This window comes from Magnolia sinica, chromosome 18 (genome assembly GCF_029962835.1).
Source record: "Magnolia sinica isolate HGM2019 chromosome 18, MsV1, whole genome shotgun sequence".
In the NCBI taxonomy this organism is placed as follows: Eukaryota; Viridiplantae; Streptophyta; class Magnoliopsida; order Magnoliales; family Magnoliaceae; genus Magnolia; species Magnolia sinica.
The window spans coordinates 22,670,623-22,697,804 of NC_080590.1; the positions used below are offsets into that span (position 1 = coordinate 22,670,623).

Here is a 27,182-nt window from a genome sequence, read left to right on the forward strand (position 1 = left end):
ACCAGAGACGTCGGAAGGGTCGGAGATAAGATTGCCCTCATTGGAGGTTTCCGGACCGACTGGACAAGCTGTGCAAACTACGAAAGCTCCGTCCGCACCTAAACTCCCACTGCGAAAGGTGACCAAACCGTGGATCAAGGCTTCAAATCCGGACCGTCCAAACCCCAAAGATGTGGATTGCGGAGGAGGAAAGAAAGAAGTGGAGGATTGGCATTTCGCCAAATCCCACGAAGAATAACCGCACGACGATGGAAACTGCGACCGCAAGAAAACAGGGGACGATCACAGCTGTCCATCCAATGATCCTTCAAATAAAAAATCCCTCTCAGCCCTCTAAATGAATCCAAATAATGAACTGCATTGCAGATCAAAAATCCACACAAGACAGCAATGGAATTTCGTGCGGAAACAAAGTGCGGAAGGTGTATTTGTCTTCGACCTGGACTCTCTGCTCTGCCGGGCTGAAGGCTATAAAAGCCTGACGCTAGGAAGGGAAGAGAAACCGTTCAGCTTCACGCCAAGAAGAAAGGGGAGGGAGAGAGAGAGAGAGAGAGAGAGAGAGAGAGAGAGAGAGAGAGGAAAAGGAGAGATCAAGAGGAAAGTTGAGAGGATGGTGTGACTCACTGAGTGAAACCGGGTTGTGCCGAGTCCTAGTCCCCTGCTGGACGAATTCTGGAAAGAAGAAAGAAAGAAAGAAAGAAAAATAATAATGAGAAGAAGGAGAAATAAGAGAGAGAGAGAGAGAGAGAGAGAGAGAGAGAGAGATGGAGCTCGAGTTGTTGCTAAGTCAACTCGACAAGAAAATCTGTTGAGTTGGCGTGTGCCCTTCAGTGCAACTCCAGGTTCTATATGGCAAGTTGAACTGAGTCGACTCAACGTCGTTGGATTTGAGTTATCAGGCTAAGATCTAGGGACGGAATGAGGTAAGTTGTCCACATGTATAATAACAGTCCTAGTTTTCAAATTAAATCATTGAATTGTATGACCCTAGATCTACAGTACAGACCCAGGCCTAGTCATTAATCTTAACTATACGAACCATGTGCTATTATAATCTAACAACACAAAGTGTGTTAATCATGATTAGATCTCGGTCTTAAAGTATGTACACACCAACCCTAGCAATTAGAAGGCGATTTATCTTAAGAGGTGAGAGTTTTATCCTTTAAGCTTACTTGATTAAGAGATGATATTACCTTGACATTTACATGCTTTCATGACACTGTGAACTTCCTTGTATTTGTTTAATTTACCAACACCAATTATTTATCCTTTGGGAATAGTGGTTAAGGTGTGATGTTAATCATTCATGGCCTTTCAGAATTTATATGAGGGTTTTTCCTTTAAGCTTATCTTATTTTAAGATGATATGATTATTCTTGCCTTTTACCTGCTTTCATGATTACTATGATTTTCTCTCTGCAATTGTTTAATTTATCATCAACAATTACTGGCCCTTTTGGGATTATGGTATGATGTTAATTACGAATAATCTTTATGAAATTGCGTGGGGCCATGGATACAAGCCTTCCCCTTGCCTTTATCAATTTGTTGAGTTAGCCCTTGCCACTCTTCTCTTTATTGAGTTGGTCATTGCCAGTCTCCTATTTGTTGAGTTACCAATTGCTACTCCCCTTTTGTTAAGTTGGCCATTGCCACTTTTCGATTTGCTGAGTTGGCCATTGCCACTCTTCTCTTTATTTTGTTAGCCTTGTACCTTTAAGGCTTGGGCATGTGTCTTGATATTCCAAAATCCCCATAATTCAATTTATCCCTCTATGAGTGCAAGTGATGTGTTAAGAGGTATCACAACAAGTGATTCAAATATTTTATCATGGACGTAATGCGCTCTGGGTAGAGACCCTCTTGGTCGACGCGTAATTCCATGGATTTTTGGGTAGTGCACAAATCAATGTAAGTAATTCACAATACGTGTTACATCACTTCCGAGATTGGATGTCGTAAATAGTCGTTACATGAACAAATCGTATCACGTAATTCATCCGACTCATGTATTGTGCCACCTTGAGGTGTTCACATAAATCCACGATAGCGTCAGACATGTTGGTGAATCTCTGTAGTATGAGAATGCTGGGTGATCCAGGTTTTCTATGAATCGTATTCCACATTGTAATGATCACTGTATGATGAGCCGCACACACTTTACTAGGCATGCATCTCATGTAGATTGCTTGCGCATGCTGATACCCCTCGTAGTGGTGGAGTACGAGACATATCAAAACCCTTACATTACTTTTATGAATCTCTTAAATTATTGATAATCTTAAAGGATGACCATCACTATGAGTAGGGCGTTGACCCTCTCCAACTGTACAAATGATGCAGGTGACGTACAAATCGAAGACCTAGAGGACCATCTCTCTACGAAAGATTATACTGAAAGAATAAGAATATAGTTTTATGATTTAGTTTCATACTTCCGATGCGAACTCGATAAATGTAATAAGCTCCCATTGAGATAACATTTGATTATTTATTGAATTCTTTTACTGTGATGAAATAATAAATACAGTCGATTTTATTCTCTTGAATATTACCTTCATGAATGTATCTGGATGTGATCTAAATGAAAAAAATAAAAATAATAAGGTGCGATTTTTAAAGCATCCGATTTATACATTATTAACACCTGGCTTTCTCGGGCACGAGTATAAACTCTGGCCATGAAAATTCGGGATGTTATATTATCTAAAGCCAAAGGGCAAGATGAAGCATGCAAGGTGGGCGTAACGGTGCCCACTGTTACCTATACAGATACGCCCTGTATCGACCAATACGGGGCCGTAACGGTCGATACAGGTCCCGTAATGGTGTAAATTTTTTTTTCGTCAAAAAATTATGGAAAAATGTCCATTAAATCCGGAATATTCTAAATATTCTAAATATGCATTCATTTATAATTTGGAACATGTTTATGGTGGCGTAATGGTCCACTCTTTGGTGAGAAGTTGTATCGGACTGCCTAATGAATTTATGAACCTGACAATCTAGTATTGGCTATGGATCTTTTATATTTAATTATCTAACTATATAATATCAATATGAATTAATTAGAATGAATTTAATACCAAAATATCTCATATTTGTAGGTATTGGTGTATTACATACCTTGTGACTTGTGTACATTTTATTTCAACATACAATCTAGGGACTTTTATGTCCAATTGTATAATTCATATATCTAACAAATTAATATAATTTTTCCCAATAAATCTTAAGAAAAAAATTGAAATTATATTCAAGTAAATAGTGTTGTCAATTTAGAGCTGATTTGGTGGACCATTTGATGCCCCAAATCAACGTTAAATTCATGCAATCTATTGGCACTTATCTTACTAATGGATTGGTGGATATTTATTGAACAGTGAAGAATGAAAAATATCAAAAAATCCTATTTCAGAAAAACAAGTGTTCGCAAATTAATGGGGAAAATCATTTAAATAATTTAATTTTGGAATTGTAACATGGCAACAATAGTGCCATCATTTAATTTATTAATTTTGAATCGATGTATGCCTCATGGACAATTTTTACGGTCATGTACATAGGGCCCACCACGATGTATGCATTGTATATCAATGACATTCATCCGTTTTATCAAATCATTTTAAGGCATGGTCCAAAAATGAGGTAGATCCATATCTAAGGTGGACAACTAGTGGGTGAGGCCTTGAAATTGGGGCCCACCTTAATGTATTTGTATATCCATGTCGTCAATCTATTTTGCCAGCTCACTTTAAAGCAAGATCGAAAAAAACAGGCAGATTTAAACCTTAGGTGGACCGCTAGTGAATGACGCCCTGAACATAGGACCCACCTTGAATCCTTGATGCATTTGTTGTATATCCATGTTGTCCATCCTTTTTGCCAACTCATTTTAGGGCATGATCCAAAAACTGAGGCAAATCCAAATCTTTGGTGGACCACACGGTAGGGATTGAATTCCCACAATTAAAACTTTTATTATTATTTTTTTAATCTGTGACTTTTGTTTTCCTTGATCCAGGTCCATGCAACCTTATCAGTAGTTTCAATGGTAAATAAACATTACAGTGGGCCATAATAAGTTTTTAACAGTGGGCATTCAATCCTACTGTGCGGTCCACTTGAGATCTGGATCTGCATCATTTTAGGGACCATGCCTTGAAATGATCAGGAAAAACTGATGGCTAGCATGGATACATAATACAACACATAAATCAAGGTGGGCCACATGCACTAAAACAATGCAAGTGCACAGTGGGCATTCAATCCTATTGTGCGGTCCACTTGAGATCAAGATCTGCTTCATTTTAGGGACCATGCCTTGAAATGATCAGGAAAAATTGATGGGTGGATATATAATAAATCACATAAATCAAGGTGGGCCACATGCACTAAAACAATGCAAGTGCACAGTGGGCATTCAATCCTACTATGTGGTCCACTTGAGATCTGGATCTGCTTCATTTTAGGGACCATACCTTGAAATGATCAGGAAAAACTAATGGGTGGCATGGATATATAATACAATACATAAATCAAGGTGGGCCACATGTACTAAAACAGTGCAAGTACACTAAGCGGCATGCGCCGCAGACCATTTAAACAAATAAGGTGCGTGGCTGTAAAGAAAAAATGAGAAGGAAAAAGAAAAAATGAGAGGGAAAGAAAGGGAAAATGAGAGAGAAGAAGAAAACGAGAGGGAAAGAAAGGGAAAACGAGAGGGAAGGATAAAACGAGAAGGGAAGCTGCAGTTGGGCCACAGCCGCAGCCTGAGAAGAAGGAGAAGAAGGAGAAAACGAGAGGGGCAGCTATAGCAAGGCCGCAGTCGAAGCCGCAACTGCAGCCCAAGAAGAAGAAGAAGGAAAGAAAGAAAGAAAAAAAAAAGGTTTTTTTTTTCATTTTTTCCTATTTTCTTTAGGCCCGTAACAGTTGTTACGGTACCGTAACGGCCGTTACGGGCACAAAAAAGAGCGGGTGGCCGTTACGACCCCATAACGAGTAACGGTCACGGTCGTTACCGTTACGTATCGGCCATTACGGCCGAAACGTAACCGTTTTCGAACACCCTGCCCCTCTTCTTATTTGGGGGATCCCTTTGTGCATCAGGAAACCCCCTATGCATCTTTGGGATAAGGTGGTGGAAGAGTTGATACCTTTTATTGGGAGGGAGGCTAACTCTCATTAAAGCAGTGTTTTCCAACATGCCGCTCTATTATATGCCTCTATTCAAGTGCCCATACATCCTTGGTTAGAATTAAATTGGAGAAGCTTAGGAGGGACTTCTTTTGGACAGGTTCAATTCCATCTTTTAAAATGGGAAGGCGTCTGCAAACCCCCAACCCCTCCCCGGTGGTTTTTGCTAGCAGGCCTTTATTAAATTCCCATTATCCTTTTTAAAGAAAAAGAAAAAAGAAAAAGATGAAGCATGCAAGGTAAGAATTTTGGTACAATGTGAGTCTAACACAAATGATGAGGTTGCCAAATATGGTTCGCATATTAATTCATATGACAATCCAACGATGAAGATGTGGATATGTTTTCAATATTGCTAGTAACCAAAGGTCCTATAAGACCGAAGATGACAAATAAAATGTCAGTTTTTAAAAAGCCTAATTTAAGGGATGATGTTGGAAGTCTTAATGCCAATGACGACTCTTTGGTATAGTGACTAAATAGGACTTTCTACAGTCCTTTAAGGTACATGTATACCTCTCAAGTACATAAAGAGTCCTTTGTTTTTGGTTTTGGTGTCTAAAGTGCGTATAGACATGGCGTCATAGTTTTAGTTGGCTAGGACTACATGATACATACATGATACGTATGAGTCTTTTGGTTTTTGGTTTGATAGGGATGCTAAGTTATATATTGAATAGATGTGACACACTCGGTAACATGAGAACGTGATTTCTTCTTCCCATTTTATCTCAAAACTACATATTGATCAAAGTGTGAGTTTGGATTCATGAGATGTCGTAGAAGGGCCATCAAGTGGTCCAAGCATTGGGAATAAAGGACCATTGTCCATGGCTGCATCTACAGCACAACTCTTTTCCATGGATGCCATGCACACACCAAAGAGATCTTCTCCATGCACCTCCATCACAACTCCAAATAGGCTAACTACCAATTGTGATTGATTTGATCGTCTCAAAATTGTTTTAGAAACACTCAGCATACCCATCCAGAATCTTGTCAGATTCCATCAGGGAACAATTTCTAATCCTCTCTATACAAAGACAAAGCTTCGATGAAAAGATTTTTGGAGCCAGTCACTAATATTTGAGAGTTTCAGACTGTCAGACATATTGTTTGCACTTAGGAATTCAGAATTTTCAGAATCCAGGGAGGAAAAAAGTGATTCAACTTAAAATTTTTGTTTTGCAAGTGTTGTGTAGGCATCATCTGATCAAAACTACTGTTAAAAGAAAATCATCTAATCAAAAGTCAAAACCCTGCGACAGTAGCATTTTCATACTTTCCAATTGGCATAGCAGCTCCAAATGTTTAGAAATACAGTCAAGATTTTTTATTTTTTGAGATAATACAGTCAGAGAAGAACTTCTCAAATAGAGTGTCAACTAGGTCATCTTCTATTATATCCCTTCAAACTTCTATTGGAAGTAATTATGAAATGGAACTTGGAAAATTTCATTGGGTTGTAAAAGGGGCCATTTAGATGGATATACAATCAATATGGGAGGTTGTACCAGCCCCACAAGCAAGGCCCTTGAACAAGCTGCGCCACACAGTAAAGACGATCTCAAAAGAAAAAGAAAAAAAAAAAAAGGCAGTTCACTCATTACAGAGTCACACATGTGCATTGAATATGGATGTTTGCAATTTTTTTGAACTGTCCATTGTTTTCATACAGGGGTGGTCCACTTTTTTTTTTTTTTTTTTGGCACCAGATCATCTGCAGGGTGGGTCCCTCCTTTAGCATGGAATAGATGCTCTGTACCCTTGCCACGTTGGCAAGTTGCTTGTGGAACTAGCAAAACTTCTTAGGATCGGCCCATCACCATTCAATGGAGGTATCTGATGCCATCCTTGCAGACATGTGGAGCACCAACCCATATTATATAAGGTGGTCCCAACGGTGAAGATGGAAGTTGAAAGTATACGGTTGGCAAGTGTTTTAATGCATCCGTTGTTTCCGTAGATGGGTGGCCCACTTGATGAGTTGACTGACCTAAACTTCCAGACAGCCCATCTACCCTATTGGACTCCATGCACTATTCTCGTAGCACACAGATATGCACGAGGTTGCACATGTTCCATGTAGGCGATGAAACTGTGCTTGTTGGGTTAAACTAGGGATTCATATTGGGGAACAGATGCAGCCTCTTTTTTCCCTTATTATTCTCTTAGCTATTCAAACTTGTGAATATATACGTATTTGGAGAATCCTAGTCAAAAACTAATTGCATGAGCATTTGGACTTACATTATGGGGTGTTTTAGGATGGTTTTCCAAGCATGGAGTGTTTTCTGGTGTGAAAGTAGGACTAAGGGTCTTGATATTACTCAAAGCTATTTTGGGGACATTCAGTCATTTCCCTAATAATAACAATGTAAACAACTTCCAGCTTGAGTGTCGAGTTGGTCAGTGTGAGAAGACCCGAGATCAAGTCCTACTAGCATGGTAATGAAAAAGAAGGAACACAAATAAATAACAATAACTATTATAGACAAGCATGTCAATCATACCTTTACACGAGCTACTATTTAAATCTACCCTCTTTGATAAATACACTCATCTAGGTGTAAATATCAATTCTCTTGCACAATATTTTAGTTGATGTTAAAATAAATAGAATATGAACTAAAAGCATGGATGAGAGAGAGAGAGAGAGAGAGAGAGCTCTTGGTTAATGCTAAACAGTGTTTGGTCTTAGGACTTCACCAACCAATCCAATCATGGTATAATATGCCAGTAAACACACAAGGACCACAAGAAGTGGCCTATCAGCATGAGATATATGAGGTGAATGACAAAAGATCGAAGTAAAAGAAATTTTTTTCTGCAAGAAGGCTCTTACCACAGCAGCCACCAAGTTTCCAGGGGATAGTGCCAAACCAAAGCATGAATCAAATGCGTTTGGATGCTGAAAGGAGATTTTCCATTCCATCAAAGAATGATAAAAAGATATCAAAAAGAGGACAATGAGAAGCATTGCATCTTACATCAGAGGAGCCCTTATGGCTAGGAGAATTTGAAGGAAAAGGCGCTTCATGGAGAGCAGTTCCACGTAAAGTCCAGCTACGGATAGAATTATCCTATTATTAGCAAGTAGAAAATGGTATTCAAACTAATTATAAGTCTTGAAATAAAGAACTCCATAGCCCTATCAAAGTCACATTTCAAAAGGTGCAAACATGAGATTACTGCTTCTGTGAGAATAATTAAGACTATGACTAATAGATATTCCTGCTTAACAATGCCTTTATTTAGAAAGAAAAGGCTCGTTTTAACTTCTCTATTCACAAAGACATGAGATTAGGTAGTAGCCATTGACATTCAATACATAAGGAACTTTAGAAAAGAGACAAATGTGGGGATCATAATCTGTGATATACGACAAGATCTGTTGGCCAAGCAAAATTATCCATACTGAATGTGCAAACAGAAGAAAAGACCCCATTAAATGTGGTGCCAAAAGAAAAGACTACAGGAAATTTATACATTTGTCAACTAGAACTGCACAGAACACACACACAAGATACAGATTCCCAACTGATTTTAGGTCGACTCTGTCAATTTCAGATACACAAGTAAATAGCAACTAGTAAAGGCGTCAATTGGTCCCAAGTCCATCCAGCTAAGCATTCATGGTAACCAAAATTGTACCAAAATTGTAAATAAAGTGGAATCCATCTTGACTTCTTTACCAATTCCTCCCCATATTCAAGAATGGCAATGGCAAAAAGGATTGCTGACAGTTTGATTTGTTTTACGAATAATAGTTACCAGAATCTTTGACAAGACATAGCAGACACTTTTGCAAGTCCAACATGTTTTGGACCACTAATGGCCTTTTCTTCTTTCGCCTGCTGCTTGTGATCCTGAGCTGATTTTTGTAACTACTGGTTGTGCGAGCTCTTTAGCAGCCTACACAATATTGGCAGACAAGCCTCATACACTGGGGTCTAGGAGCAAGTCCATTGTAGGGGCATGGTAGATACAAGGTTGCATGGAGTACCAGAATTCAACAACTGTTATAGACAGCCATCTAGGATGATTTGCGAAGATTCCCAACTTCTCACTATTGGTCATATCTATAACTCTGTACTTCTCTTATTAGTAGTAATAAAGATGACAAGAAAGGAACAATGTTATCAATTGGTCAAAACAAAGGTAGTTGATGAAAAAATCACTCATTTTTCTAGCTAGAGGCAAGTTGTGGGAAATAAGATAAGATCCCTCAACAAATCATATTACTTGGAGTCTTGGATACATGATGAGTCCAAAGAACCCTCTATCCTTAAGACGTGCCCTCTAAATGAAAGTATTCACAAATGGTTATGTAACAGTAATGGTCGAAACCGTTAGACATTACAGGGCCGTAATGGCCGTTATGGAAAATGTTTTTTTTGAAAGGCAACGAAAATTTCATTAAAGAAAAGGAAGGAAACGACCGCTGAGGTAGCGAGCTGAAAGCTCCCAGAAGCAAAGAAAAACAAGAAAACAAAACAAAGAAAAAAGAGAAGCAGAAGAAAACAAGTAGGAAACAAAAAGACCCAACTAAGAAACAGACAGAAGGGGAAAAAACAATCCACGGAAATCAGCTACACCCTGCCTAACGTCGGAGTGCTGGTGATAAGAGGAATGTGGCTAACGGTTGTAGATTGGCAAGTCCATTTGGATAGGAATTGCTGGATTCTGTTGATCACATGGGCAATAGAGTGGGCCTCATCTCTGAAACAGCGCCAATTTCTTTCTTCCCAGATGGCCCACCAGGCGGCTAGAAGAGAGAACCGCCACACCGCAACTCTGTTCTTCTCCAGGGGGACTCCATGCCAGGCCGCGAAGACAGAATCAGTGGATCGAGGAAAAGACCAGGAAGTGTCAAAATGTGATAGAATAGTTGCCCAGACTGAGTTGAAATAAGTACAATGAACAAACAAATGATCCGTCGTTTCTTCGTTTGATAGGCAGCAGATGCAAACGTTTGGAAGAATCATCCCTCTTTTCTTCAGATTGTCAATAGTGAGAACTTTTCTCTTTCCAACCAACCACCCGAAAACAGCGATTTTTGGAGGGATCTTGTATTTCCAAATCTTCGAGTAGAGCGTCACTAATGATGAATCAGTCTTCTGATCCAGAAAACGGTATAAAGATTTAACAGAGAACATACCCTTCCAAACGATCGGTTATGGAAAATGTTACGGCCCATAACGATCGGTTACGGGGCCAATGCATTTTTTCCTTTTTCTTTTTCCAAATGAAGGCCAGTTTTGTAACGGTAAAAGTGGCCATTACAGCCACCATTACCGATATTGAATACCTTGCTCCAGATCAACTTGGCTTTCTGAACTCTAGACCTTCCATTATGTTTAATTTAGAGTGACACTTACTGTCTATATTGCAGCACAACTTCTTCGTTGTCATTGGGTAAATATGGCTAACATGGTAATAGTGATCAGTTGTAACAAATCTTTGTTGTACTATGTAAATGAGATTTCGAAGATTCGAACCAATCCCCACCATATTCAATGCATGTGCCTATAAGGCTGTAACCAGGTAGCTTTCTCCAATATGGCAAGTTCTCATATATAGATAAATCTAGGACCATGCACGATCAATCAAATGATGCATCCAGGATACACAAGCTGGCCAACAAAGGATCTGGACCACCCAAACATCCTAATTCACCTAATCAAGAATCTAGATTAGATCATCAGATTTATGACAGATCAAGGCCCAAATCAATGGTCCGATAGGATTGCATGGTTCCAAAAGTCCAAGGTTTCATTATTTAATTAGTTGTTGGAGTTAAGAGTAATGAATCTGATGACGGGTTGCGAAAATTGAATAGTCCGTGGGCCAGAACACCCAACGTATGAAAAAAATGTAGAAATCTGTGTTTTTTTTTTTTTTTTCTTGCATGAATTTGAGCGGACATTTGAGAGCTAGGGATTAGAAAAGGGGAAATCTTATGGAAATTGGGGAAATCAGTTTTTTTCCCCATTTTCTTGCCTAAATTACGTAATTGAAGGCCCAATTTTAACATGATAACGAGGGTTGGCTGAACCATCCATTCATGTAGATCTCTCAATTTTTTGAAATTTTCTTTTAACATTTAAATTTTCAAAAAATAAAATAAATAATCTGTTTAATATGGAAAAAATAATTTAAACTTATTTTTTAGATTTCTGTTTTGTTTTAGTTTTTTATTATTTACAGTTGTATGTTGATGATTAATAGGATCCGTTTCTTGATGGAAATTAGTTTATTTAAAAAATATTTAAAAATAAAATCTGTTTATTCGAAAAAAAAAATTCCATTTGAAAATTTATTTTTTCTATGGATGTATGGTTTTATCATGAAATGCATGTATATATATGTGCAAAGATGGATGGTTGGATGGATTGATGGATTCATCATGTATGTGTGTATGTATGGATGTATGCCTTGATGGATGAATGTATGTTAGTATGCATGGATGGATGGATGAGTGTGTGTATGCATGGATGGATTGATGGATGGTTAGACATGTATGCATGCATGGATGGATGGATGGATCATGGATATGTGTATGCATGCATGGATGGATGGATGGATGGATTATTGGTTACTATTGCACTTATTTTTATAACACCACATGCTTTAGACCCCTATTAAATGGAAACTTATTATATATGGTTCTTTTTTGCAATTTTTTAATCCATAAATACGTAAATACGCATTTGAATAGAGATTCTCCCTTTTCAATTTAATTACACTAACTTTGATATTAGAGCAAGTTCCGTTCCTTGGATTTGTTTTCTTTTCTTTTTCTTTTTCTTTCTTTTTTTCCCCCTTTTTTTGCAATTCATTCCCATTAACCATAAAATTTCCCAAATCTCCAATATTCCCTAATTCTCATACCTAGATTTATCCATTTCCCTTACTTCATTTATCCAAAACCCTTTATTTTGTCACATCCCAAAACCCTAATTTTTCTCAATTTTCCCAACCCGACATCACATGCCAAAGTCCCAAATTTTCAACCCTAAAAGCCTAATTTGTAAATTTGGGAATTTACCATCAACCCCAACACCAAATTTGTCAAGAGGCGTGCTCCGGTTGTAGTAATCAAAGTTTGAAATATCGGTATCATGCTATGTATCGCATCCTTGGGATACAAATATGTATCAGTTATCACCAGTGTTTGAAATACTAGTATCGCATTACGTATCGCACCCTTGGGATATAGATACGTATCGGTTATTGCACAGGATATATCATTTGTATCGGGTAATTTATTGCACTTGTTGGGAAACATGGGAAAATTTGGGGAAATGGTTGTTTTTTTCAATGAAACTTCAGGGATTGTTAAAAAAGACCTTAAAACACACTTTTAAATCATAACATCTCAAAAAAAGAAGTGCACATAATAGGTTACCTTTAGATAGGGTCCTAAGTTATGCACTGTGTGACTGAACTAATGCATCTGTACCCAAATTGAATGCGTAACATTTAGAGCATATGTGATGGTCATTTCATCAAACACTCCTAGATACTTTGAAATTAGTCTTAATTGATAGTTGGTTGAAGGGAAATTTTGAAAAAAATATATATAATATTTTAATAATTTTTAATTAAAATGATTTTTATTTTTTGAAAACAAAGGACTTCACAAATCAGTAGATCAGCCCTTATACATGCTTGATTTCATGTTTGGAGTGAAAAATTGCGAGCAATTTGGGAGAAATTGGGGAAATTTCGAATTTTCCCCAATTTTCCTCAAATTGGACCACCTACACTCAAATTTCAAAATTTGAGTGTATATGATAATCATTTCATCAAATACTCCTAAACACTTTGAAATTAGTCTCAATTGGCAGCTGGTTGAAGGAAATTTTCAAAAAAAAAAAACATGAAGAACACGAAGAACTAATGGATATCGAAATCAAAGCTCCAACTCTATAATTTTTCATGCAAAACATGAAGAACCAATGGATTTGTAGCCATTTAACACTAATTTAACATAATTTCAACAAAAAGAAAAGGGATCGGAAATTAAAAATTCTTACCGAATCGAATGTGGGGGATATATCGGAACTATCTGTGCGTTTCGTATGGCATAGGTGGGATACAAAATATATCGTGGTATGTATCGGCCGATATCGTCAATATTTAAAACATCGGTTATCACACGGGATATATCATTTATATCGGATAATTTATTGCACTTTTTGAGAAACATTGGGAACTTTGTTGAACTTTTCAATGAAACTTTAGGGATTGTTAACAAAGACCTTAATACACACTTTTAATCATAACATCTCAAAAAACAAATGCACACAATAAGTTCTTTTGTATAAGGTCCTGAGTTATGCATTGTCTGAATGAACTAATGCAACTATATTCAAATTCATTGCATAACATTCAGAGTGTATGTGATGATCATTTCATCAAACACTTCGAAATTAGTCTCAATTGACAACTGGTTGAAGGGAAATTTTAAAAAATAAAAATAAATTTAATATTTGTATTATTAATTTTTAATTAATAATAATAATTTTTATTTTGCGATAATTGACAAGGACTTAACAAATCAGTAGATCATACACCATACATGCTTGATTTAATGTTTGGAGTGCAACATTACAAGCAATTTGGGAGAAATTGCAAAAATTTTGAGTTTTCCCAAAACCAAACCACCTACACTCAAATTTCGAAATTAGAGTGTATGTGATGATTATTTCATCAAATACTCGTAAATAGTTTGCAATTAATCTCAATTGGCAGCTGGTTGAAGGAAAAATAAAAATAAAAATTGGAGAACGTGAAGAACCAATGGATATCGAAATCAAAGCTCTAACTCCATTATTTTTCATGCAAAACATGAGGAACCAAAGGAATTATAACATTTTGACATTGATTTAACATAATTTCAACAGAAAAAAAAAAAAAGGATCGAAATTTGAAAACACTCACCGGATCGAGCATGTGGGATACATCGGCACTACCTGTGCATTTCGCATCGCACGGGTCGGATACAAGATATATCGTGTGATATATTGGCCGATATCATCGATATTTAAAACATTGGTAGCCGTACCATTGTAAGCTACAATGTTATTGGGCAAAAGTGGGACTCAAGTGATGTATTCACGACATGTCAACATCTGAATCATCCATCAGATGCATTGCCTCAACGTTACCCATGTTGCCCAAAAACCAGCCCAATTGGAGACTTGGGTGGGCCACAGAACAAAGACAAGTTGAGACGGGATGACCACTCTTGATTTGCATTCGGGGCCCACCATATTGTATAAATGGAATCCAGGCCACCAAAACCCTTCATTTGCCATGTGTAGAGAGGGTCATGACAAAAGCCTTGTTGTTATACAACTTAGATGGGTCTTGGTTAAAATCAAGTCTAGTTGTTCCTTCCCACCTTGAACCATGTGATGTGACCCACCATAGTTTTTTATTGTGATAATATTCAAGCCCTAGGAGTATTGAGGGGGCGACTTTTGATCTATGGGTTGAATTCAATACGTACACCATGTGGGCCCAATTTCGGCCGGTACCACCATAAACTTACGGTGATACCACTGGAGTACCACCAGAGCGCACCCCATTTGACAAAATCCTCAAATTCAGCAACTTAAATTTCCATCTTCCCTAAATAAGAAACCCACTTTTAACCCTAAAATCCAAAATAAGCTCTTGACCATCGCGTAAACTCAATATTAGAATCAAGTGACATGTTGAACATGCTTGATGCAGGACAATTACCACTTACTCTAAAAGCTCGAACTGATAGAGCATGACGAATTAATTCCTTTATCTCATAGCCCAGGCCCCAAATCTATGGGTTAGGTCCTCGGCCGAACCCTCCTCGTGAGCCCCAAATCTATGGGTTAGGTCCTCGGCCGAACCCTCCTCGTGAGCCCCAAATCCATGGGTTCTGTGGGCCACCCACCCTGAGTGTGCCCCTGCATCCCACAGGCCACCCCACTCGAGCCCGGTATGAAATGCCCCCGTATTAATCACCCCCGATGAGGAGTCTTGAACATGAGACCTCCCTCTCTGATACCATTTTGATGCAGGACAATTAACCACTTTTCTTTTTTCTTTTTTCTTTTTTTTTTTTTTTTTTTTTTTTAGGTTAGCTTGTTAGTACACACCCATGTCAGTACACACACTCCATGTTAGCCACCCCCACTAGGGATCGATACCAAGACCTCAAGTATTGAAACGAGGTATCTCCGCTCAGTCTGCCAGTTGAGCTATGGATCTGAGTGTGGATAATTAACCACTTGCTCTAAAAGGTCGAACTAATAAAGCATGGCGAATTAATCCCTTAATCTCATAGCTCAGGCCCCAAATCCACGGGTTAGGTCCTGGGTCAAACCCTCCTCATGAGCCCCAAATCCATGGGTTCCGCCTCACACAGGCCCCAAATCCATGGGTTATGCGAGCCACCCACCCCGAGATGCCCCTGCATCCCACAAGCCACCCCACTCGAGCCCGGTGTGAAATGCCCCCGCATTAATGCTCCAATAGATGATACATGATTTGGAAGTTATTTTAGGGCAAGTGACTTCTAAACCACAAGGTGAAACATTTTAGAACAAGGTTCTGTTAAAAAATAGAGCCCCTAAAGATTGTAATCAAAGGGAATAGACATGAGAATTTCATATCCAAGGTAATAGCCAAATTCCAAAAGTTAGGTCCGATTCTGGCCCTTCTCCAACAATGCAAGATAGATGACGCAAGACAATTAACCACTTGCTCTAAAAGCTCGAATTGTTAGAGTATGGCGAATCAATCCCTCTATCTCATAGCCCCGGCCCCACATCTCATGGGTTAGGACCTCGATCGAACCCCCCTCGTGGGCCCTAAATCACATGGGTTCCGCCTCACACGAGCCACCCGCCTCACACGGGCTGCCCACCCCGTGTGTGGAAACAAGACTCGAGCCCGGTGTGAAAATGCCCCTGCATTAATAGACCTCCCAAAACATCACACTTTCAAAACCTCTCTTTCTCGAGAATTTGAAAGACCTCCAATGTGTAAAATAAACCCCACAAGTCCCATTGAGCTACTTCCTTGGACCCAAATGAAAGATGGTGGTAGCTTTAGACACTACCTTACCACCGAGTTGGGACACTAAAGGTTCCATTTACCTATTGGGTGACTAAGCAAGAATCCATCCGAATCTTCTGACTACCACAACTTTTATGAATGAGGTCAGCATCTTACTCCGCTACGAATCTCAAACTCCCTTTACCTATTATCTAACGTCGATTACCCAATTAAAGAACTTGCTCCAACCCCATCATCTAAAACTCTTATTCTCTCAAGTGCGATGAACACCCAACTCAATGTCATCTAATAACTTATTCCTTTGCAGAGAAATACTCCGAGGATGTTCAATTCAAGGTGGCTCCCATGGATTTTTGTCATCTAGTACTTGGAAGGCCATGGATACAACATCATCAACCCATCCATGATGAAATGACTAATACTTATGAATTTAGAAAGAATGGGCAAAGATTCACATTTAACCTGATGCTTGAAGAGATCAAGTCATCCTTTAGATCTTCCAAAGAGGGAGAGCAAAAATTGGCAAAGAACAAAAGTGAACCTATAGAAGCAATATCTAAAACTCTTAAGGAAGAAGTTCCAAATGAAAGCATCTCAATGCAAGGTGGCCATAACAAGGAATCCATCATTGGATTACGTGATGGAAACACTAATGGATTTGTTAATGCACCAATGGCCAAATAAAAGTTCTAACCAAATCAAAAGATTGATTGAAGAATGATCTAGTGGAAGAGACCGAAGGTTACTCAACAATCAAGATGATGACCTGTCACATCCATATTGGCAAACTCTAGAGAGATCAGCACTATGTCCGATCTCAAAAACAATTTGAGGGCACATGTCAGATGTGAGTAGCGACAAAGACAACACCCAACAACCAAAAGCCAATTGACAGCAGCAAATGAAGCCACAATCAATGTTTGAACCAATTGGGTCTGTAATTCCACTCTTGTGTAAGAAGTGTAAGTCGATTCCCATAACATGGCCGACCACACAAAGCATAAGAAGAAAATGTGTGATATGTGACACCATCATATGATCAAGATCCTGATCCGATGTGAACACCTTCACCATCATCGACCACCGAAGTCTAAGGAGACAGATTACAAGTTTGTTGTGATAAATGGCTATGAACTCTATCTCGATCATGACTTTTTATGAATTCAAGGGAGTTGATGCTTCCAAGATCATACACGATCAATTAAAGGATGCATCTAAGTCATATTAGCTCACTGATCAAGATCTGGACCATCCAACCATCCAAATTGGCTTGACTGGGGATCGAAATCAGATTGACAGTCTAATGACAGATCGGACTCAATAAATGGTTCAATTGGATTTTGTGGTTACAAAAGTTCATGCGTTTTATTATTCACTTTATTGTTGAAGTAGTGATGGCTTGTGAAACAAGTTTCCTTTGCATTTTCATCACTTATTTTATTAAATAATGTTTGAATGACATGCAATTGGTCCCTTGCTCTCAAACGAGCCCAATATCAAGCAATTTTGATCCCATTTGAGTTATTGCCAATTCACATAACGCCTACGTAGGTGTGATAGATTCAAGGGTATTTTGGTCCTTTTTAATGATTTATTATCGTAGATGGTTAGGAATAGAAGTAATAGATGGTTATGATCACATTAGGATTTCTTTTGCTTGAGAAAAGTATATAAACATGTCATCACTCATTTATGAATAGTTATTAAAAAAGTTTTTTGGGGGTAATAACATATATTGTGTCCCTTTTGGCATGTATTGCCTATGGTAGAAAATAAGTGGGGGATTATTGTGATTATTGGCATAGAGGCTTGTAGGTAGTGCTGTCAATGGGCCGGGCCTGGGGTTGCCCTCAGCCTGGATTTTGAACTGTTTCGGGCTAGGCCATCAGGCAATTTTGATTTTGGCAAGCCGAAGCCCAGCCCATTGAAAGCCCTACCAGTAGGTTGTTGGTTTTCAACTGTAGTCCATTTATTTTTATTTTCTATTGTATTTGAGAAGAAACTTTGTGGTTTGATCTTCAAGAAAAAGGTACGTATCAGAATTGAGATTCTCACTTTTTGATTTGGTTGCATGATCACAACATTAGTGGCAGAAGCTGGACTCAAGTTCAAACAAAGTTACAGAGATCAAGCATTAGAGCACAAAAACTGGAAGTATCCTTTGTCCATATATAACTTGATAACAGATGAAGATGAAAAAAAAAAATACATGCGTATGACGAAAGTTTCAAGCTATGTAACTTGTTGCATAGACAATATACGAAAGAGATCTAAAATAACATAACAATGACGGATATCTTAAAATATATATATCTGAGACTATCGAACTCATATTACCATGCTGCAGCTGTACAAACAACATCCATCAAAAGCCCAAGCAAGGCCTGTAACCTGGGATAAGTTCATAAACATGTCAGATACTATTTTGATGTAATGGAATACCTCTAGTAGAAAACGTACCCCTTGATCATGTGCATTGTAAGACCCAGCATATTGGAATGCACTGCTGGATGTAAAGCAAATCCAAACTTCCAAAGATCCAGATCCTTTCCCAATTGCTAAAAGAACCTTGTCCGGTGAATTTACAGGCACAGCTAGTGAAAGCGCCGACACTGGGACAGAAGCAGCAGTAATCACCTATTAAGAGAGGTCACATGAAAATGGTAAGAAGTCAGTTAATTACCACCGTAAGAGCTATTTCAATAAAACCAATCCCTTCATGTTCTGAGAACCACCATACCTCCTTCAATAGGGAAAAGGAAGTACAGTTCACCTCTGAAGATCTGATCAAAACTCCTGCATCTCCCCGCCATATCTTCACACTGAACACAGACTAGTTACATAAACACCAGGAAATCATACTGCATTGATCTTTTTAATTGTTTATTCAGGTTACCAAAATTTTTCATTTTGCTATCAAGGCAAGCTACTAACACTTAAGGGATAACCGGAGAGCATCATGAGGCTTCCATAATTGAAGACAGCAATAAATCACCAACACATTGCTTTATTTTCAACAAACAGCTCCTACTCCAAGTTTGAAGTATCGTCCAAACCTGTTACATATCGCCTGATATGTAATGGTATGTTTCACCTGATATGTAATGATTGCTATCAACGCAAGCTACTAGCACTAAAAGGAGAGACTGGAGAGCTTCTTAAGGCTTCCACAAATGAAGACAACAATAAATTATCCACACATTGCTTTATTTTCACCAAACAGTTCCTACTCCAGGTTTGAAGTATCGTCCAAAACCGGTACATATCGCCTGATATGTAATGGTATATATCGCCTGATATGTAATGATACAATCCCCCCACCCGAGCAGGCCTGAATTGGGTCTTGTCTCAACCAAGTTTACTTGGCAGCTTGCGCTTAAAGGGGATCTGTGTGGGGACCATCTGTGGAGGTTATCCAAGATCCATTCCGTTCATCGGTGCATCCATAAATTATTAGCAATTAGAACAAATTTTATGCGAAAAACGATCTAAAAGTAGTACACAACAGGGGAAATAGTGGGAAAGAACACCAACCATTGAACAATATCTAGCTTCGTTTGGGGCCCACATTTGTGTCTATATACACAACCAGGCCTTCATAAGATACACATTATCAAGATTTTTCATAAGAGACGTACTCTCACGATTAAGGTTCACCCAAAATATCTGGATGATCCATAACTCAAGTGAGCCACAACACTAGAATTTGGAGGTCTTTTTTTCCCTTTGGTTTGACCCAACTAAGTATTGGATCAGCTTAATTTTTTGGATGTTTTATATTCATGGTGGGCCACACACAAGGAACAGATTGGATTCACACAAATCAATATGGGGCATGACTCAGTATTCACTCATGCGGTTGTTGGGTGCATGAGATGCGGTTTAAGTGAGCAAGGGCTGTACAGCAGCCGGTAACTTTTCGTTTTCCCACATTTCCTCTCACAGTGGGCATTGCCACATGAATTTGGATCTTGAGATTTAATCGATACTCCATCTAAGCATGATGCTTGGTAGACACACACTTAGAAATTGCATATGTGGCATACATTCAATGTTCGTAATATCGATAATATCGGCCGATAAATCAGCCGATAATATCGGTATTAGAAGTTAGCAATACAAAACCGTCCATAGATACAAAAAAATACAGAAAAATTGCCAAACTTCCATTTATCGTGCGATATATCACAAAATATCGTGAGATATCGCCTATATATCGCACGATAATGCCTGATATTGCAGATTTTCCGGCAACATCTCATCCGCATCCCATCCAGAAATTCCAAAAATATAGAAAACAAAATCTCTTACCTGTTCAATCTGCCTAAGAGGATAACTTTCGACTGGATTTGGGTGAAATCCGGAGAAATCCTCTCGGAAATCTGGAGAAATCATCGCTGAAATCGTCGATTTGGGAGAATTTTTAGAGTTCTGGACTGCCGGAAACCTCTCTGCGTCGAAAAAAGGGTGTTTGGGCCCTTTTTAATGGAATTTGGGTTGGCCAGTGTATTGCACACCACCGAGCTGACTGGTGTGTTGACGTCACCAAGGTCTGTGGGTCCCATCATAAGGTATGCGTTGTATCTAAACCGTTCGTCCATTTTTCAAGCTCGTCGTAAGGCTTGAGCCGAAAAATAAGACTGATTCAAAGATCAAGTGGACCACACTGCAAATAGCTGTGGGAGAATGAATGTCTATCATTGAAACCCTTTAGAGGTCACAGAAGTTTTAGATCAATATGATATTTTTTTTTTCCTATTCATCCTGGTCTGTCTGAACTCATGAACAAATTCGATGGAAAAAAAAAGTTATGGAGGGCCCTACGAATGTTTTAACAGTGAGAATCACCGTCCCACTGCTATTTGTGGTGTGGTCCACTTGAGCCTTGGATATGACTCATTTTTGGGTTCATAATCTAAAATGATCTTTCCAAATGATTAAACGGTGTGGATATAATAAATACATTATTGTGGGGCCCATAAAACTTTGAACCGTTCGTACTACTCGAGCCCCAGCAGTGGCGCAATATTGGGGCATGTATTTCCTGCTAAAGCCTTTTGCTGGAAGTTCCTGTGCATGGATGCTGGGTGGAGCCCACCAAGATGTTTGTGAGAAATCCACCCGGTCCATACGTTTTGCAAGTTCATTTTAGGACGTGCAACCAAAAATGAGGTGTGTCCAACATTCAAGTGGGCCACGCGAGAGGAAAAAGTGAGCATTCAATGAGCACCGTTGAAGCATTCTTATGGCCAAAAATGTTTTGTATCAAGCTATCTTTTCGGTGTTTTCGCTTCATCCCATTTGTAATGACCTTATAAACGGTTTGGATAGCATATAAACATCAAGGTGGAGCTAAAAAAGGTTTCAACAGTAGGAATTTCTTTTCTTAATTTTCCCTCTCGTGTGACCCACTTGACTTTTGTATCCACCTCAGTTTTGGTAGAAAATCCTAAAATGAGCTCGCAAAACGGATAGACGGAATGGTTTTGTAACATACATTATAGTGGGCCCCACCAGCATCCTTGCGCAGGAAGCCTTCGTAAATTCACGTCCATTGTCTTGCCAGTGTGGAAATCGAATCGTACGCTTTTATCGTACTGAGTAAACTTAGTTGGGCCCACCGTGAATGTATGCGGTTTATCCAATCCGTCCATCCGTTGTTTCATCTAATTTTAGACGTTGAGCCAAAAATTGAAGCATATCAAAATCTCAAGTGGACCATACCATAGGAAACGGTGGAAATAATGATTTCGACCGTTGAAACCTTTCTAAGTGCCCAAAGTGATCTTTATTTGTCATCCAACATGTTCATGAGATCACAAAGACCTGGATGAAGAGAAAACAAAAATATCAGCTTGATCCAAAACTTCCGTGGCCCCCTAGAATTTTTCATCAGTAGACACTCAATTCTCACTATTTCATGTAGTGTGGTCCGCTTGATTTTTTGATATACTTGATTTTTGGGATTGGGACATGAAATTAACTGTTAAAATGGATGGACGGGGTGGATCACATACATAAATCACGGTGGATCCCACAGAGTTTACTCAGTACGCTAAGCGTACTGAGTTAATACGCAATCCGCTTCCACCGGTGTGATGGGAAGCAGATTGGATATTATAGGATACTGAGTTTGGGGGCCACCGTAATTAATGTATTTTATATCCTCCATCCATCTATTTTACCAAAAAATGAATCATATCCAAAGCTCAAGTGGACCACACCACAGAAAACAGTGTGAATTGAACGTTTACCGTTGAAAAATCCTTGGGGGCAAAGAAGTTTTGGATCAAGCTGATATTTGTTCTTTTCCTTCATCCATGTCTTTGTGATCTTATGAACAGGTTGGATGAAAATAAGCATCACTTTAGGCCCTAAGAAGGTTTCGACGATGGCCCACTAATGGTCAATCACCATTGTTTCCTATGGTATGGTCCACCTGATTATTGGATCTGCTTCATTTTTTGGATGCTGTCCTAAAATGATATGAAAAAATGGATGGACGGGGTGGATACTAAATATAGTTGTCTTAGTTCAATCGAACAACGCATAGCCGAGGACTCTATACAAAGGAAACCTATTATGTCCACTTCTTTTTTGAGATTTTATTATTTAAAAGTGTGTTTTAGGGTCTTTTTTAATAATCCCTAAATTTTCATTGAAAAATTTAACAAACTTTTCCAATGTTTTCCCATGTTTCCCAAAAAGTGCGATAAATTACGCGATACAAATGATATATCCTATGCGATAACCGATACGTATCTGTATCCCAAGGGTGCAATACATTGCGCGATACCGATATTTCGAACACTGCATACATTTGCTCGAAACTTGACAGTCCAATTGTGGAACACACTAATTCTGAGTCACGGTCCCAAAAACAAATTGGCTAAACGATCCTGACCTCCGATTCATGGATACTTGTTTGTTGAAGCAGGACAATTGGACCGTGGTGGTAACTCATCCTTCTCACATCATCATCATCATCGAAGACTTATCCCAACTAATTGAGGTCACCATTCCACCCACGTTCTTTTGGGCCTTCCCTTTTCTTTTTAGAGCTTCAACTTGCACAAACTACCAACTCATTCCTAACCGGCACAATTCTTCGCCTCCGATGCACATGACCAAACCATCTAGGTTTACTTTCCCTCATTTAACTACATATTGGTGCTACTCCTAAATTTCCTCGAATGCATTCATTTCTAATTCTATCCTTGTCTTGCCACGCATCCATCTCAACATCCTCGTTTCAACTACACTCATCCCATGAACATGTTGTTCCTTAACTACCTAACATTTTATCCCATAAACCATGGCTGGTCTTATAGCCGTTCTATAATATTTCTCTTTCATAGTGGTATATGACAATTGCATAAAACTCCAGAGGCACATCTCCATTTCTTCCACCCCGGTTGAATTGGATGGGGGCAACATCTTTCTCGATCTCTCCAATCTAATGAATTATTGACCCAAGATATCGAAAGTGGTCATTTTGGGAAACTTCTTGGTCAACAATCTTAACTATTTCCTCATTCTCACTCCTGGTGTTACTAAAATTGCACTCCATATACTTACCAAAACACACCAAACTCATCCTTATCACATGTGACCCTTAAATACACCATCTGAACCATCTAAATTTTGTTGTGGATATATGTAACATCACAGTGATCTAAAAATCTCATCCATCTGATGTGAATAGAAGATAGATGAAATTAGGTGCATCGGCCCATATCGGCCAATATGACCCTGTTTTGGTAGTGGCCAATTCGGCCCTCCTAAACCAAATTTTAAAACTTGTTCCTAGCGTTTGAGTAATTACTTTGAAAGTGCCTGTAACAGCTCATTATAAATAATTCCAAAGTCAATCTACATAGTTGTGTGGGGAACAGTCAGATCATTTATGTTGGACTGGATAAGGGATTCGATACATAAAAAAAAAACACATATATACAAGAATCAAGTTTATCAGGTTTTTCTAGTGTGTGCATGCGCATGCATGCGCACACGTGTGCGTGTGTGTGTGTGTGTGTGTGTGTGTGTGAGAGAGAGAGAGAGAGAGAGAGAGAGAGATCAGCCATGACCAACAGTAATCATGGATAGAATTCAATTGGTCTTCTGCCCAGATATTGGCAGTTAATACCAACATCACATGAAATAAATGGTGAGGCAGTAAAACCAAATGGGACACAAGTGCTCACAAGACTCCTATCAACAGAATGGCCATAAATACTCCACAATCAATCAGGAAATAACATTGCACAATCAGGAAATCCTCCCAATGCTATTATTAGATGATGTAGGTATTCTAGAATATCTGACAAAACCTAATATGTAAATTTCACAAGAGCACTTTAAGTATTAAGCCTAATCCGAAATCATTGATTCAGCCTGTTGTCCCCCTGATATTAAACAAGAGAAACACATTAATTCGCATAGTTCTAAAGACTCCAAATTAAACTCGAGCAAACATGATTTTTTCCTACTGCACCACGAACATGCTACAAGTGTATAAGACATGAGGCACAGCATTAACATATTCAAAAAGAACAATGTAACCAAATGAATGAATGCAGAGAGGAAAAGAGCAAACATTGACATGCCAGCATATCTAACTCACCTCCCATCAGAACTCCCAGTAGCCAAGATGAGTTGGGAACTTGGAGCTGCCGCATGTACTCCCCAACTAATTGCAGTGATCCATGAATTATGGGCCTCGACGAGTCCAACGAGCACCGTGTCAACAGAAGCCTCGCCATTCTCAATGTTGTACCATTGGGGTTCGTGAACTCTCCATAAAGAAATTTTACCAGACTTCCCTCCAACAGCCAGTATAGCACAATTGTTGGAGCAACTTGGAGAAACAAGAGTACTTTCAAATGGCAATTGTAATATTGGTGACCAGGAAACAACCACCGATGATAACATTGCATTGCGAGAAGCATATTGCCCTGCAGTTATCAGTGGAGGGCCATCAACCCTTCTTTTCTTGAGTGGTTTTCCTTCAGATTTAGATGCTGGGATTCTTTGATGCAGATTATTCTTCATGGAATTTTCAGATTGGATCTCAACAACCTGAAAATGCATAACGAGAATTAGAAACAAACCCAGATGGAAATAGAGATGACCAAGCACGTTGCAGTTGTTGGATCTTCTAATAAGTCTAAGAAAACAACTCATTAGCACTGCAGAGATATTAACTGTGAAGTGAATGTGGCAACAACTAACAGAAAAGAACAGAAGTATCTTAGTTGGAAACACATACACCAGATATCTCCAAGTTCTCCACTTGAATCTTGACCAGTGTAACCTGCCATGACTGCAGAGCACTATTCCATACGGGTGCCAGTCGAACAGTGGTAGGGTCTAATGCAATACAGCAACTGCCACCTGTGGTCCAGAGATAAAAATGGGAAGACATCAACATAAAAGATAGTGCGTATGCACGCACGAGGACGTAACAAGATTCCCAGAGAAAAAATTGTGAGAATCAAACCATACCCGAAAGTTTTACCAGCAGACCATGTCCACCAGAACCCATAAAAAAGCCTTCCACCCACCTGCATTTTCATGCATGATAAATTACTCATAAATGCACAAAGTAACACTGAAAATAACAAAAACCAGAAACCAGTATAGAAAACTGGATTCCAGAAAGTTAAAATTAAATGAAGTATTTTGGGTTGGTAAGAAATTTAGAATGATCTTTCATATCCAAAATAAAATTTAAAAAGGGGAGACCAGAAACGTTAAACATTCACAAAATTTTATAAACAGAAATTCGCAGCCTATCTTCCACATCAACTTTCCCTCTCATGGTGATGGAGAATAGACATTTATATCATGTTAGCTTGATTGTAGTAAAAGGAGAGCATTCATGTTTAAAATAAATCAAGGAAGTATGTACAAGATGCTGGTGTTATTATGCTGATTATCCAGAATATGATGTTAATTTTTTTGCTTTAAGATTAGCATATGATGGCAAGTGCATAATGAATATAACAAGATATTTTGATCGGCAGAATAACAAGATAGAGATCGATCTTATTATTTCCAGGATATTTTGATCAGCAGAATAACAACATTATTGGAAATAATAAGTTCAAACTCTATCTTCCACATCAAATTTCCCAAGAGGCAACCTAAAAAAATTAGACATTTATATAGTTTTTTTAATAGTGGATGAACATTTGTATCGTGCTAACATGACTGTGGTAAAAGGAGAGCATTCATGTTTAGATAAAATAAAGAAAGAAAGTAAAAGGCATTGGTTTTATTCAGCTGGTTATCCAGCATATGATTATTATTATTATTATTTATCCTTTTGAGATTGGCATGTGATGGTAAGTGCATAATGACTAACAATATAATTGGAAATAATAAGTTCCAAGCCTATCTTCCACATCAACTTTCCAAGAGGCGCCCTAATAAAATAAACATTTGTAGTCTTTTTAGTAGCGAATAGACATTATGTCGTGTTAACTTGATTGTGATAAAAGGATAGCATTCACATTTAAAAAATAAAAAATAAAAATAAAAATAAAAGATGTTCACATTATTAGGCTTGATTATCCTGCATATGAATTTTTTATTTTATTTTTTTTGGGAAGATTCGCACATGATGCTAAGTGCATAATGACAATAACAAGGTTACTGGAAATAATGTGACTGCTTATGAAATAAAAGTTGCCAATATCTAGCATTGATTAAGTACCACTCCACAACATTGGCTCGGTTCTGATTATAATTGCCATATACCTGATTGTTTTCTTTCCTTCTTTATTTTCTTCTTCTTTTCTTTACTCTATTTAGTTATTATAACTCTTTTTATTTTTATTATTTACTTTTTAAATAAGTTGTTTGATTTCAGTCCTTTTATGTCAGCCTACAAGACTGGAGAATATGATTGA

General features: G+C 38.4%; 1 protein-coding gene across 5 annotated transcripts in view; it reads right to left on the reverse strand.

Moving 5' to 3' along the window:
* LOC131234044 (uncharacterized) overlaps positions 1-27,182 on the reverse strand; it is a 49,645-nt gene that overhangs the window by 7,950 nt on the left and 14,513 nt on the right. For 4 of the 5 annotated variants that reach the window (XM_058231011.1, XM_058231009.1, XM_058231008.1 and 1 more), the window contains 8 exons: positions 25,774-25,832; positions 25,538-25,662; positions 24,893-25,347; positions 19,010-19,091; positions 18,730-18,906; positions 18,607-18,660; positions 8,190-8,282; positions 8,045-8,110 (listed from right to left, as the gene is read on the reverse strand). In XM_058231011.1, coding sequence (XP_058086994.1) covers positions 8,045-8,110; positions 8,190-8,282; positions 18,607-18,660; positions 18,730-18,906; positions 19,010-19,091; positions 24,893-25,347; positions 25,538-25,662; positions 25,774-25,832 — 1,111 coding nt within the window. The remainder of the gene's footprint in view (positions 1-8,044; positions 8,111-8,189; positions 8,283-18,606; positions 18,661-18,729; positions 18,907-19,009; positions 19,092-24,892; positions 25,348-25,537; positions 25,663-25,773; positions 25,833-27,182) is intronic. The other variant, XM_058231010.1, reaches the window with a different exon arrangement.